Here is a 14,423-nt window from a genome sequence, read left to right on the forward strand (position 1 = left end):
TCAGGGTTTCTTCATTTTTCTTTGTTTTTTTTCCTCTGATTTTTCCTCAAACAGAGTTGTATCCAAGTGTTTGTCTTCAGTGTCTCTGATCCTATCTTCCATCATTTCAACCCTGCTCCTCAGCTCTTGTATGACATTGTCCATTTGTGAAATTTTGTTGTTTATCTTTAGGATTTCTAATTCTTGTTTTTTAATGATTTTTAGTCATGAGTTTATTTTACATTTTGTTCCTACATTATTTTCTTGAGTTGTCCCATTTTTTTGTCTACATTTTCCATGAATTTGTCTAGTTTTTCCTCATTTTTATCTTCTTTTTGCTCTTGGATAATTTTGAGTATTAGAGATTTGAATTACTTATCAGTTAGGTCTAGTGCCTTTTCTTCTACTAGAAAGTCATCTGGTGTTTTATTTTGGATGTCTACTGGAACCATCCTGTCCTGTTTTTGTAAATGTTTTGATATTGTATGCTATCTTTGGGGCATTCAGTGGTTATTTTCCTCATTTATTGATTGTAGATTTGTTTGTTTCGTCCTGCTTTTTTATTTTATTTGGCTATGTCTGAGCAGGCGGGCTGTGTGTTCTTTGTTGCTTGCTCGTCTGTGGGCGTGATACTTTTCACCTCCTTCTCCAATGGGCAGGTTTAGTCACTCAGGTGTGGTACAGCAGGGCACGTCCAGATGAAGGGGAGTTGCTGGGATGGGTTTTTTGTGGCACGTACTAGGGCTGACAGTGCGGCCTGGGAATCAGTGCTGGGCAGGTTCCAGTAGGCTGTGCCTGTGCTGCTTGGGAGTGTGATGTTCAGCACATGGTGCAGGTAGGCAGGAAGGAAGGGTTGGATTGTGATGTATGGAACTAAGATAGGTATGGGAAAGATGAGAGAGAGGAGATAGGAACAGGAGCCAAAAATATACAAACAAACAAAAAAAAGTGCTAGGGGAGCTTGCCTTTGGAGTGGAGGGATGAGAGACTATGAAATGGAGAAAAACAAAAAGGGGAAGAAGAAGAAAAAAGAAAAGAATGAATAAATAAAAATTAGAAAGAAAAAACAACAGCAGAGCTCCCAGGGATCCCACCGGTGTGGCTACGAGGTCTGGGGAAGTTGTTCCCAGGTGTTGAAGTACAGCCTGGCTAGGAGGCGTAGAGGTTTTCAGCGCCAGGTATTCAGGGGACAGGAAGAGAAGGAAAATATAGAGAGATGAGAAACTGAGTAATGAAGAAAAACAAAAAGGGAAAAAGAGAGAAAAGAAAACAAAACAAATTTAAAAAAAAGAAGAAAAAATATCCCCCAAAAAGGAAAAAAAGAAATGTTCTCAGGGATCCCTCTGCGCGTCTGCGCAAGCTGAGGGGGTAGGTCCCAAGCCGCGCAGCACTGCCTGGCCAGAACAAGCTCCCAACTTGAGAAAAGAAAAAGAAAACAAACAATACAAAACAAACGAACAAAAAAGCCCCAGGATCCCACCAGCGTGGTAGCACAGACCAGGAAGCAGTTCCACACGCAAACAGAGCTCCACAGCCCGTCAGGAAGTAGCAAAGATGGTGCATGGGGCCAGGTATTTGAGCGAAAGAAGGGGAAGGTGGTGAGAGGCAAGGAAGAAATCAAAAGAAGCAGAAAAAAGCAACACCAGCAGCCAACAAATGACACTCAGGGAGTCGGCCAGTGCAGACAGGTGGAAGCCAAGCAACTGGTGCTTCCTGGCCAAGAGACTGGCTGCTGGAAGCAGAGGAGGCCAAGTGGGGGTGAAGAAGGGTGGGAGGTGGGAAAGCGTATATCTCCAGTTAATGGTTGTTCTGTCTCCTGCTGGAAGCTCCATGAAGCTGCTCTCTCGTACCCCCTATTTGCTGGTCTCTGATAGGAGTCCAAGATGGTGGATCTGTGCTGCGTTAGCTGATAGGGGACCTCTCCATGTATGTCTCCTCGCTCTCTGTTCTCTGTCAGTTTCTTATTCCATTTGGTGCTTGGCTGAGTTCTTTATCTCTTCATTTGATGTTTTAGGGTTTCAGGATTGCTGTTTTCTCTGTTTGGCTTAGTTTTTTGGAACTTTGTTGTGGAGGGACGGCATGGTGCTTCTGCCTAGAGCACCATTTTGCTGGAAGTCCAATGGCTGAATTTTTGGAAGTAGATCACTAGGCCTTTCTTCTGAGGTTCCTCTGGGTGGATTTGAACCTCCAACCTTTCAGTTAGCAGCTGAGCATATTAACTGTTTGTACCACCCAGGGACTCCAAGAATTCTTTATAAGATACCCTTTATCAGACTTAGGAGGCATTCTTTATTCCTAGTTTGCAAAGAATTTTTAATCATTAATGATGTTGAATTTCACCAAGTGTTTTTCTGCATTTCTTAAGACAATCGCATGCCTTTTCTCATTTATTCTGTTAATGTGGTAGATTACCAGATTAAAAAAAATGTTAACACAACCTGGCATTTTTGGAATAAATTTACCTTGTTCATAATGTACTATCCATTTTGTATATTGTTATATTTTATTTTCTAACATTATTTAGGATTTTTTGCATCTATATTCACAAGGTACATTGCTTGTTGTTTTCCTTTTTTGTGATGTCCCTGTTAGGTTTTGATATCAAGGGATTGCCCACCTCATAAAATGGGCTGAGAGGTGTTCCTGTCTTCTCTATTCTGTAGAAATTCGGCGTTCTTTCTTTCTTACGTGTTTGGTAGACATTACTATTAAGACCATCTGGGCCTGGATTTTTCTTCATGGGAACATTTTAAAATTACAGATTAAATTTTTTTTAATACTTACAGGACTATGCAGATTTTCTAGTTTATCTTGTACCAATTTTTGATAAGTTTTCTTTTTCTAAACATGTATCCATTTTATCTGTTTTCATATTTTTTGATATAAATTTGTTCATACTGTCTTTAATGTCTGTAGTGTCTAGAGATTTTCATCTTCTAACTTCTGACATTGTTTACCTGCCAATTTCAGGGATTTATCAGTTTTTTTGTCTTTTGAAAGAACAATCTTTTGACTTTGTTGATACTCTCAATTGTATGTTTGTTTACTTTTCAACTACTTTTTGCTGTTTATTTCTTTCAACTTAAAAAATTTTTTTTTTCTCTAATTTCTTGAGGTTGAGGCTTAAATCACTAACTTCCAGTCGTTTTTGAGTATATGCATTTAAAACCATATATTTCCTTCTAAGCGTAGCTTTTCCTAAGCATCACATGGGTTTCAGACTTTCTGTCTCTGAGGTCTGTCCATTATACCATCCTGATGCAGTGTTGCATTTTTGTGTGAGAAGAGCATGACCATCCGACCAATAGAATCTATAGCCTTTGGGTGGGTGAGTATGACAGAAAGTTTATATTTGAGTGGAAGTGGGAGAGGGGTTACATGTAATATCAAATTTCATTCTCAAAAGTGATTATTTATTAAGAGGATAAGATGAATGTTAGAAGAATAGGGCATTTAAAAATAATTTTAGACTAAAGGAAGACTGGTATCTCTGAGGAAAAATGGACAGTTTGATATGACAGGTTTTTATAAGGATCATCTTTAAGATGAGATTTTTTGGTTCTGGAAGTCAAAGGGAAAAATGTCTTAGACATTTAAATAAATCCCATGTCAGATCAAATGTTTGTGTTATATCTTGGTATTTATAAAACACACATCAAAAATATTTAGTGTGTGATTACATTAGCATTAAAAATGTCACGTTTTACAGAAATCAGTGCATCATTTTTCTAATAAAAAATTTGACACAAGATCCAGACTCATTTTGCAGTCGTATGGTGACTTTTATTACAGATCTTTACCATATTGGATAATGAGATATTTGGCCTATAATTGGCACTTTAGTCTTATAGGAAAACAGCCAATCTACTTGAAGTACGTAAACAAATAATTTGGTACTTTAATCCATACTGGCAATAAAAATATCTCTAATTTGTCTTTTTTGTAGAAAATTTTCGCTACTGGAGATATCAACAAAGATGGGAAGCTGGATTTTGAAGAATTTATGAAGTACCTTAAAGACCATGAGAAAAAAATGAAATTGGCCTTTAAGAGTTTGGACAAAAATAATGATGGTGTGTCTTTTTTTTTTTTTCCTATTTATCACCAGCTATGAAGAAGCACTTCGCATGCCTTTGAAGTCTAAAATGGCACATATTTGGCCTCTTTGTTTTTAGATGATAATTTTGTGCTAATACTTGTTTTTCTTAGTAATGTGATTTTTATATAGAGTTTATATTTTTTAATGAAGAAAACTTATAGATGACTTTGTCCACTGAATTAAAAACTGCGGGTAGGGATTTTTGTAAAATTTTAACTATTGAATGTTATGCTGATTTGACTTGAAACTTTGTGTTAAAAATAATAATTATGTTTCGTTGCTCTTTGGGCAAGAGAGGTTTATTTGTCTGTATATAGACATGAATATTATATATTCTAAAATTATACGGAAACCTTTCAGATTATCTTATATTTGATAGTCTTTTTGAAAGAATTAGTTTTAAGAAGATACTCTCTGATCCTGAAAATTAGGGAAGAAAATTACGTATAGATGTCTAAATATGTATAGTCTGGTTAGGATTAAGGTAACTCTATTTAGACTAATAGCTGGGAGTCAGAGGTCTGGTTGTGTAGATCAAAAAGCAAGGATCACAGTAGGAGAAAGGGAGGAGTCATGAAACCCTCACCACCAGAGAGAGCCTTTTATGTGAAGAGGGAATTTATTTAAATAAAGGTAGCCTCTAAACCCATCCTACTTAAGAATAGTCATGGCCATTCTATTCACAGACTTCTTATTCAAAAAACAAGTTAAATAAAGTGAGACAAAATTTGGTTTATACCAGGAATAGGCAAACTTTTTCTATAAAGGGCCAGATAGTAAATATTTTAGCTTTATGCGCCATGCATTCTCTGTTGCAATACTCATCTTTCCGGTTGTATCTTAAAAGCAGCCATAAACAATATGTAAATCAATGGACATGGTTATGTTCCATAAAACTTTATTTAGAAAAACAGACAGTGGGCCTGGTTTGACTCAAGGATTATATTTGCTGGCCTCTGGTTATACTGAACATTAACTTCAGTTGGAATCAAAGCAAATTTCTTCAAACAGCTAAACCCTTTGAATGGTTTTGATGAGTTTTCAAGTCTGTGATTCTCAGCCAGGGAGAGCTGAGTTTGTGATGGAAAAGAGTACTGTTGGGACATTTGTTGTCTCTCATAAGCCTTGTATGGTTGTTGTTAGGTGCTGTCAAGTCGATTTCAACTCATAGTGACCCCTTGTGTTAAAGAGTAGAACTGCGCCATTGGGTTTTCTAGGCTGTAATCTTTACGAGAGCAGATGGCCAGGTCTTTCTCCTGCCTAGCCACTGGGTGGTTCTAACTACCAACCTTTTGGTAAACAGCTGAATACTCTTAACCCTTGCACCATCAGGGCTGCTTAAGCCTTATATTACATGTCCCCAACACTAGCCTTAACTTCAGTCTTCTTGGAAAATCCAGTTCCTACAATCAATTTTCCTACTTTTGCACAAACTTTCACCCTGGGCCCTCTACAGTTCAGTTTCAGAGATGTCTCTGTACAGTTAGGAGACAGTAAGTAGGAGATGGGGCACCTCAGAATCATCTGCCAGATGATTAGAGGTCAGCTGTCCCAGTACTTAAGTTGGGTACACATCAGTTGTCCATTTCAGATAATTCTAAATGAACCAGTGGAAATAATTAAAGATGAAATTTTAGTGATAAATTTGTAGTAAATGCAAACAGTTTCCCCTTAAGAAAGTCAGCAGTTCGAATCCACCAGCCTCTCCTTGGAAACCCTATGGGGCAGTTCTACTCTGTCCTTTAGGGCCGCTATGAATCAGAATGGACTTGATGGCAGTGGGTGGTGTATATTTTAAAACAGTTTCCCATTATAGGTTCATATTTTTATTGATCAACCTTCCTTAAAGCAAAGCATGTACCTCTGTAAGAGTGAAGTTCTAAAGGAGAACATCCAGATTAGTATTTAAAGAATCTCATTGCTAACAGATGGATGCCTCCAACTCTCCTTGCACTGTCCACAGTCTCATGCTGCTCCTTTCCTCTCCCCCAGGAAGATTCTTTCCAAATCCTGCTATTTCTTCAAGGTCCTTCCCTTAAATAAAGTCCTTCTTCCTTTCACTAATAACTAATAGTGATTTCTGTCTTCCTGGAAAGCTTTGCCATTAATACTGGTTTGGCACCAGACCCTCTATTACTTTTTTTTGTTTCATGCATATTAGTCTTATAATCCCCATCAATTTATGAGCTGCTTAAGGGAAATACAATATTACTTATATTTTCTTTCTTCTTATCCTCTTATTTTTCTCCTTCTGTTTACAAACGTGCTCTAATTTCCTTAATCCTAATAATTTTTTCCTCTTCCACTGTCCTTCTACCCCAGCTCTCTTTATTTTTACTACCAGATTTCTCAAAAGGATTGTCCAGACTCTTTGGCTCCATTTCCTCATTTTCTACTTTCTCTTTAACCCAGTACAATATGACTTTATACATAATAAGTGTCCAGTTAATATTTATTAAAATGTAGAACTGCCTACTTTAAAAATTAATAGATCCTAGTTTAATTGAATTTTCCACAGAGTCAGAATATCTTGATTTGAGTCTCTCAGCTCTGCCACTTCTTGATTATGTTACTTGGCAAGGCCACTTAAAATCTGTCCCTTTTTTTTCTCAAAATGAATAGTATTATTTACCTATAAGGCTGTTGTGATTGTTAAATGAATAATGTGTGTATCCTTGTTTAATGTATTTGTTAAATGGTAAATACTGATGTTGCAATATGTGTTAAGCAAATCCATAGCTCACTTAATTGCATAATTTTGCTTCATCACTTCAGGGCTTTCACTTATAAAATGAGGGATTTAAAATTTGTGATTTCTAAAGCCCTTATCAGTTCTGAGTCTGAGTTTATGATCTTTTCATATTTTTAAAGGGAAAATTGAGGCTTCAGAAATTGTCCAGTCTCTCCAGACACTGGGTCTAACTATTTCTGAAAAACAAGCAGAGTTGATTCTTCAGAGGTAAGCTCTTTATCGTATTGACAATTGTCTTTTGGCTTTGGTTTTAATATCCTGCATTAGAGATTTATGTTTGTAAGTGTGGCTTTTATACAGCTCCCTACACCGCATCATTCCTTATTATGCACATCCAACATCTTTCTTTCCTTTTCATTTTGTATGTACACATTCATCTAAAGTGTGTTGTTAGTGTGTCCTGTAGAGTCGATTTTGATGCATAGTGACCCTATATAATAGAGTAGAGCTTCCTCATACGGTTTTCTTTATTTACGGGAGCTGATTGCCAGGTCTTTTCTCCTGCAGGACTGCTGGGTAGGTTCGAACCGCTGACCTTTTGTTAGCTGCTAAGCGATTAACCATTGCGCCACCAAGATGACCCTATAGGACAGAGTAGAACTGCCTCATAGGGTTTCCAAGGAGCTGCTGGTGGATTCAAACTGCTGACCTTTTGGTTAGCTAGCCGATTGCTTAACCACTGCACTACCAGGGCTCCTTAGCTAAAGTGTAGGAATGGGAAATGTACGCCCAGACCAGATTATTTCTTGCAAGGTCACAAGGAGCAGTGGAATGGCAGTAAGGTGTTAAATCCGTAGGTGAGGACCTAAGAGTTTTGGTGTTGCCCTTTCCCTCTCATTTGGTCCCTAATGTGACAGTAGAACACACTGTTTCAGGATAAGGAGGCTAGCAGGTTCTTCACATTGTTTAACCTATGCATGACCAGATAAGAGGGGGATTCCTGGCTAGCAGAGGAACAATTTGAATGTTATTACCCGGGACAATCAGCTCATCTATTAGTAAGTCAGACCTTTACAGATGTAAGATTTTATTTCACCAGATACAGCAATAATCTCTGAAGTCCAGGCGCCTTAAAAAACTCTTTTGTTACAAACACTGCAGTGACCAATTTTTTATGGTGACAGAAAACAGGCAAAGACAGTAGTACTCTTGTGGGTGTTTGTAATCTTCAACATTATCTAACAATTCTCTTCTAAATGGCTTTATTGTCTGATTTATCTTCTTTTATATCTGTTCCAGGAGCATTTTTCTCTTTTCTAACTGTTCAGAATTTCTTTTATAAGCAGGTGCTCAGTAGGAGGGCCTGAAGCCTCAAGGCTGAGCACGGAGTTGCATTTGTTAGCCCTGGATGAGAAAGGGTTTCCCGAAGAAATGAAAAGCAAAAATATGAAAAGGAGATAAACAGAATTTTCACAGTGGGATAGGGGACATGTAATATTCTGCTTGTAAAGACACATTCTTCCTGTAAAGTGAAGGTTTTTGTCTAATTCTAAGGCCAGAAATCATATGCCTGTGTATTCCCTTTGATGGTTTTAGAGATAATGCAGATTCCAAGCTGGAGCTTCATAATATACCAAGGGTAATACAGAGGGATGAAGCTTTAAAAGTAGCTACACACACACACATATGTATTTTATGACACTCTTATTGAAATATAATCCCATAACGTCCACTCTTTAAAATGTACAATTTGGTAGTTTTTAGTATATTCACAGAATTCTGAAACCATCACCACTGTCTAATTTCAGAACATTTTCATCACTCAAAAATAACCCCATACTCATTAGCAGTCACTCCTCACTCCTCCTCTCCCCATCCTTTGGCAATTACTAGTCTACTCTAGGTCCTACTCTGGGCATTTAGTATAAATAGAACCATACCGTATGTGGCCTTTTGTTTCTGGCTTTTTTCGCTTAGTATGATGTTTTCAAGGTTCATCCATGTTGTAGCATGTATCGGTGTTTCATTTCTTTTTCTTTTTGGCTGACTAATAGTCCATTATATACATACATTATATACATACACACACACACACACACACACACACACTTATATCTATGTATGTATATGTATGTATCTCAAATTTTGTTTATCCATTCATAAGTTGATAGACATGTGGGTTGTTTCTACTTTTTGACCTTTATGAATAATGCTTCTATGAACATTCATATCCGAGATTTTGTATGAACATGTGTTTTCATTTCTCTTGGGTATATACTTAGGAGTACAATTTCTGGGTCATGTGGTAACTCCAGGCATTGTTTCGTTCTGTTGTACGTAGGGTCACTATGAGTCAGAGCTGACTCGGCAGCACCTAACAACAACAACAACAACAACCGTGTTTAACATTTTGAAGAATTGCTGAACTGTTTTACAAAGTGGCTTCGCCATTTTACAGTCCTACCAGCTATGCATGAGGGTTCCAATTTCTCCACATTCTCACCAACACTTGTTATTGTCCATTCTTCTGATTTTAGCCATCTTAATGGGTGTGAGGAGTCCTGGTGGTGTAGTGGTTAAGTGCTCAGCTGCTAATCAAAAGGTCAGAGGTATGAACCCATCAGCTGCTCCGTGGGAGAAAGGTGTGACAGTCTGCTTCCGTAAAGATGTACAGCTTTGGAGACTATATGGGGACAGTTCTCTGTCCTGTAGGGTCACTATGAGTTGGAATTGACTCAAAGACAATGGATTTTTTTTTTTTTTTTGGTTTAATGGGTGTGAAGTAGTATCTGCTTGTGCTTTTGATTTACATTTTCCTGATGACTAATGAATTGTAGATCCTTTTGTACTGTTGGGCTTTTATTATTATCATGGCTAGGTAATCAGACTATAAGAGAGGAGTTACGTAGTTGAAATACAGCCTCCAAATTTCATCTTTTCAGTAGAAGCTGTGGGTGGGGAGTAGCTGAAACAGGCAATCCCTCCCAATCACTTGTACCATGTATATCTTTATCTTCTGCTTTCATGTAAAAAGCCATTTTTCTTTTAGGCTTTCATCTCCCTCTGTCTTCCCTCTCATTTTCTTATCCCTAGGTCTCTCCCTACATTTGTTGAGGACCTCAACACCTAAATCCTAGGAAACGTTAATATTCAAGTAGATGACTCCTTTTTCATCTAGCTTCAGTGTTCTTTGCCTTCCTCAACTCCGAAGACTTTCGTCTCCATTCTCTTCAGTAACCCACTCCCGCAACCCCCAAGTTATGAGTGTGTCATAACTTGAAACTGATCCTCCTCAGTTATGGATAGAATTGTGTCCCCCCAGAACATGTGTTGTAAATCCTAACCCCTATACCTGTGGTTATAATCCCATCTGAGAATGGGTCTTCTTTGTTATGTTAATGAGACAGTATTAGTGTAGGGTGTATTTCAAGACAGTCTCTTTTGAGATATCAGAGAGATTAAACCAGCAAGTGAGCAAGCAGAGATGATGGAAGATAGATGCCACAGCACATGAAGATCACTAGGGAACCAAGGAACAAGGACTTTTCCCCCAGAGCCCACAGAGTAAGAAAGCCTTCCCCTAGAGCTGGCACCCTGAATTCAGACTTCTAGCCTCCTAAACCGTGAGAGAATAATTTCTGTTTGTTAAAGCCACCCACTTGTGGTATTTCTGTTATAACAGCACTAGATGACTGAGACATCCTCTGTAGTTTTCAACACCTGTAGCTTACTCTCTGACCCTCTTCTTCCAGATTTTACACACTCTTGCTCACACTGCACTTGCTTTTTGACTTATAGACTTCTTGTCCCTTCATTTCCACTGGCTTATCAGTCCCCTCTTGATCTAGTTCCTTCCACATACCCACTTGCTTTCCCCCAGTCCTGAAGCAGTCCCACCAATTAATTGCCTTCTTTGCCTCAACATTTGGGCTATTAAAACGTTTCTAGAAAAACTATAGATTAGTATTACTAAAATGTACGGCCTTTATTCTCATCTGGACCTCAGGGCTGATTTGGGTATTCGTGTTCTTGGTCACCATTTTCTTCCATTTCCCACAGTGACTCTTCCACATGTTTGCTATCTTTTACCTGCTTGCCACTCTCTTAGACTGACCATTCTCTGTTGCTTCAAAGAGGAAGTTAAGCTAGTCACGTGAGAAATCTGTCGACTATACTCTAGCCACATTTATCTTTCTTTCAGTTCTTTGAATTCTCTAAAGACTTTTCCAACTTGGGGCCTTTGTACTTGCTATTCCTGCTACGTAAGTGGCTAGCACCCCCCCCCCCCATTAGCCTTTAGTTCTCATCTCAAAGAGATCTATCACCCTACCTAAATTAGCCCCTCTCCCACTCTTTACCAGTTATTCCTTATTTGAGCAACTTGTTTCTCTGCTCATGGCTCTCATTGGTAGTTACCATTGGCTTGTTTATTTTGTATAGTGTAGTGGCTAGAAGTACAGTTTTTGGAGCCAGAATGCCTGAGTTCAAATACTTAATTCCACTTTACTTACTAGCTTTGTGACTATGGACAAAACACTTAACCTCTCTTTGCCTGTAAAATGGAGGCAATAGCAAGTACATAGGCTTATCATAAAGATTTAATGAATTAATCACATGCAGAGTGCTTAGAACAATGCTTGGCAAATACCTTATGAACTCAATGTTGGGTATTATTTGCTATTGTTTAGTGCCTGTTTTTCCCACTACACTGTAAGATTTATAAGGGCACAGACCATATTTACCTTATTAATTAACTATTCTATGTTCAGAACTTGGCAAAGTGGGCCCTCAGAAAATATTGAAGAATGTGTTAAGGCATGAGTGGAAGTTATCCTGATGTAAAAGGGTGGGTGGAAGGACTTTATAGTAAAGGAAAGGGCATGTCAGACCTAGGAGCAGGTGAACAGACCATATTTGGAGTATGAATTGAGCAGTGTTTCTTGGAGGACTCTCTGGATGACTGGTGTCCATCTCTTAGCTATGGGCTGTTTAAACAGTCCATTGGAAACAACCATGAATATAATAATAATGACCAATTTGTGGGGTTTAAGAAAAAGGAAAACCAAAATACTAGACAACAATAGTATCATAGGGGACTTCTGGCAACATGGCACTCTAGGCAGAAGCACGACGCCATCCCTCCTCAGCAAAGATCCGAAAAACTAAGCCAAACAGAGAAAACAGCAATCCTGAAACCCTAAAACATCAAATGAAGAGATAAAGAACTCAGCCAAACACCAAATGGAGTGAGAAACTGACAGAGAATGGAGAGTGAGGAGAGATTCATGCAGAGGTCCCCTATCAGCTAACACAGTGCTGATCCGCCATCTTGGACTCCTATCAGAGACCAGCGAACAAGGGCTACGAGAAAGTAGCTTCACGGAGCTTCCAGCAGGAGACAGAACAACCAGTAAACAGTGATATATGCTTTCCCATCCCCCACTCTTCTTCACCCCCACTCTGCCTCCTCTGCTTCCCACGGCCACAGTCTCTTGGCCGGGAAGCACCAGCTGCTTGGATTCCACCCACCCGCGCTGGCTGACTCCCTGAGTGCCATTTGTTGGCTGCTGGTGTTGCTTTCTTCTGCTTCTTTTGATTTCTTCCTTACATCTCACCACCTCCCTCTCCTTTTGCTCAAATACCTGACTCCGGGCACCATCTTTGCTTCTTCCTAAGAGGCTGCGGAGCTCTGTTTGAGTGTGGAATGCTTCCCGGTCTGTGCTGCCACGCTGGTGGGATTTCAGTGCTGTTTTTTGTTTGCTTGTTTTGAATTGTTTGTTTGTTTTGTTTTTCTTTTCTCGAGTTGGTAGCCCATTCTGGCCAGGCAGTGCTACGCGGCTTGGGACCTACCCCCTCAGCTTGTGCAGATGCGCAGAGGGATCCCTGAGAGCATTTCTTTTTTCATGTTTTTTTTTCTTTCTTGTTTTTTTGGGGGGGCTTTTCTTGTTCTTTTTTTTTTTAATTTGTTTTGTTTTCTTTTCCCTCTTTTTCCCTTTTTCTCTTTCTTCATTACTCAGTTTCCCATCTCTCTGTACCTTCCTTCTCTTCCTGTCCCCTGAATACCTGGTGCTGAATACCTCTATGCATTCTAGCCAGGCTGTACTTCAACACCTGGGAACAACTTCCCCAGACCTCGTAGCCACACTGGTGGGATCCCTGGGAGCTTTGCTGTTCTTTTTTCTTTCTAATTTTTATTTATTCATTCTTTTGTTTTTTTCCTCTTCTTCTTCCCCTTCTTGTTTTTTTTCCATTTCATAGTCTCTCATCTCTCCACTCCAATGGCAAGCTGCCCTAGCACTCTTTTTTGTTTGTTTGTACATTTTTGGCTCCCATTCCTCTCTCCTCTCTCCCATACCCATTCTACCTCCACTCATCACAATCTTCCCCCTTAATCCTGCCTACCTGCACCGTGCGCTTAACATCAAACCACCAAGCAGCACGGGCACAGCCTACCGGAACCTGCCCTGCAGTGATTACTGACCACCCTGGTGGCTGTAGTAAGTGCCACAAACAACCCATCCTAGCAACTCCTCTTCAGCTAGACCTGCCCTGCTGTACTATATCTGAGTGACTAACCCTGCCAATTGGAGAAGGAGGCAAAAAGTATCGTGCCCACAGATGAGCAAACAACAAAGAACACACAGCCTGCCTGCTCAGACATAGACAAGTAAAAAAAAAAGGACAAAATAAACAAATGTACAATCAATAAATGTGAAAAATAACTACTGAATGCCCCAAAGACAGCAGACAATATCAAAACCTTTAAAAAAACAGGACAGGATGGTTCCAGTAGGCGTCCAAAATAAAACACCAGATGACTTTCCAGTGGAAGAAAAGGCACTAGAACTACGTGATAGGGAATTCAAATCTCTAATACTCAGAATTATCCAAGAGTTGAAGCAAAAAGCAGACAAAAATGAGGAAAAAATAGACAAATTCATGGAAAAGGCAGATAAATTAATGGAAAATACAGACAAAAAAACGGAAAAATTCAGGAAAATAATGCAGGAACAAAATCCCAAAATAAATTCACAACTAGAAATTATACAAAAACAACAATTAGAAACCCAAAAGATAAGCAACAAGATTTCAGAAATGGACAGTGTCATAGAAGGGCTGAGGAGCAGATTTGAAACGGTGGAAGACAGGATCAGTGGAATTGAGGATAAACACCTGGATACAACTCTGTTCAGGGAAAACTCAGAAAAAAGGACAAAGAGAAATGAAGAGACCCTGAGAATTATGTGGGATACAATAAAAGGCAAAAACTTGTGAGTGATTGGAGTTGCAGAACGGGGAGAAAACAGAGAACACAGAGAGGATCATTGAAGAACTGCTGACAGAAAAATTCCCCAATATCATGAAAGATGAAAAGCTGGCCATCCAAGAAGTTCAACAAACCCCATATAGTATAGACCCCAAAAGAAAATCACCAAGACATATCATAATCACACTCGCCAAAACCAAAGACAAGCAAAGAATCCTGAGAGCAGCTTGTGAAAAACAAGAAGTCACATACAGAGGAGAAACAGTAAGACTAAGCTGAGATAATTCAGCAAAAACCATGCCGGCAAGAAGGCAATGGCATAACATATATAAAACCTTGAAAGAAAAAAATTGCCAGCCAAGAATAACATATCCTGCAAAACTCTC

At 39.1% G+C, this 14,423-nt stretch overlaps 1 protein-coding gene across 1 annotated transcript in view; it reads left to right on the forward strand.

Moving 5' to 3' along the window:
- The window catches only part of LOC101352832 (calcium-binding mitochondrial carrier protein SCaMC-1), a 57,510-nt gene that overhangs the window by 16,584 nt on the left and 26,503 nt on the right, over window positions 1–14,423 (forward strand). The window contains exons 2-3 of the mRNA XM_004388051.2: window positions 3,926–4,052; window positions 6,950–7,037. Of these exons, the coding sequence (XP_004388108.1) occupies window positions 3,926–4,052; window positions 6,950–7,037 (215 nt within the window). The remainder of the gene's footprint in view (window positions 1–3,925; window positions 4,053–6,949; window positions 7,038–14,423) is intronic.

This window comes from Trichechus manatus, unplaced genomic scaffold, assembly GCF_000243295.1.
Source record: "Trichechus manatus latirostris isolate Lorelei unplaced genomic scaffold, TriManLat1.0 scaffold00204, whole genome shotgun sequence".
NCBI classification, from domain to species: Eukaryota; Metazoa; Chordata; class Mammalia; order Sirenia; family Trichechidae; genus Trichechus; species Trichechus manatus.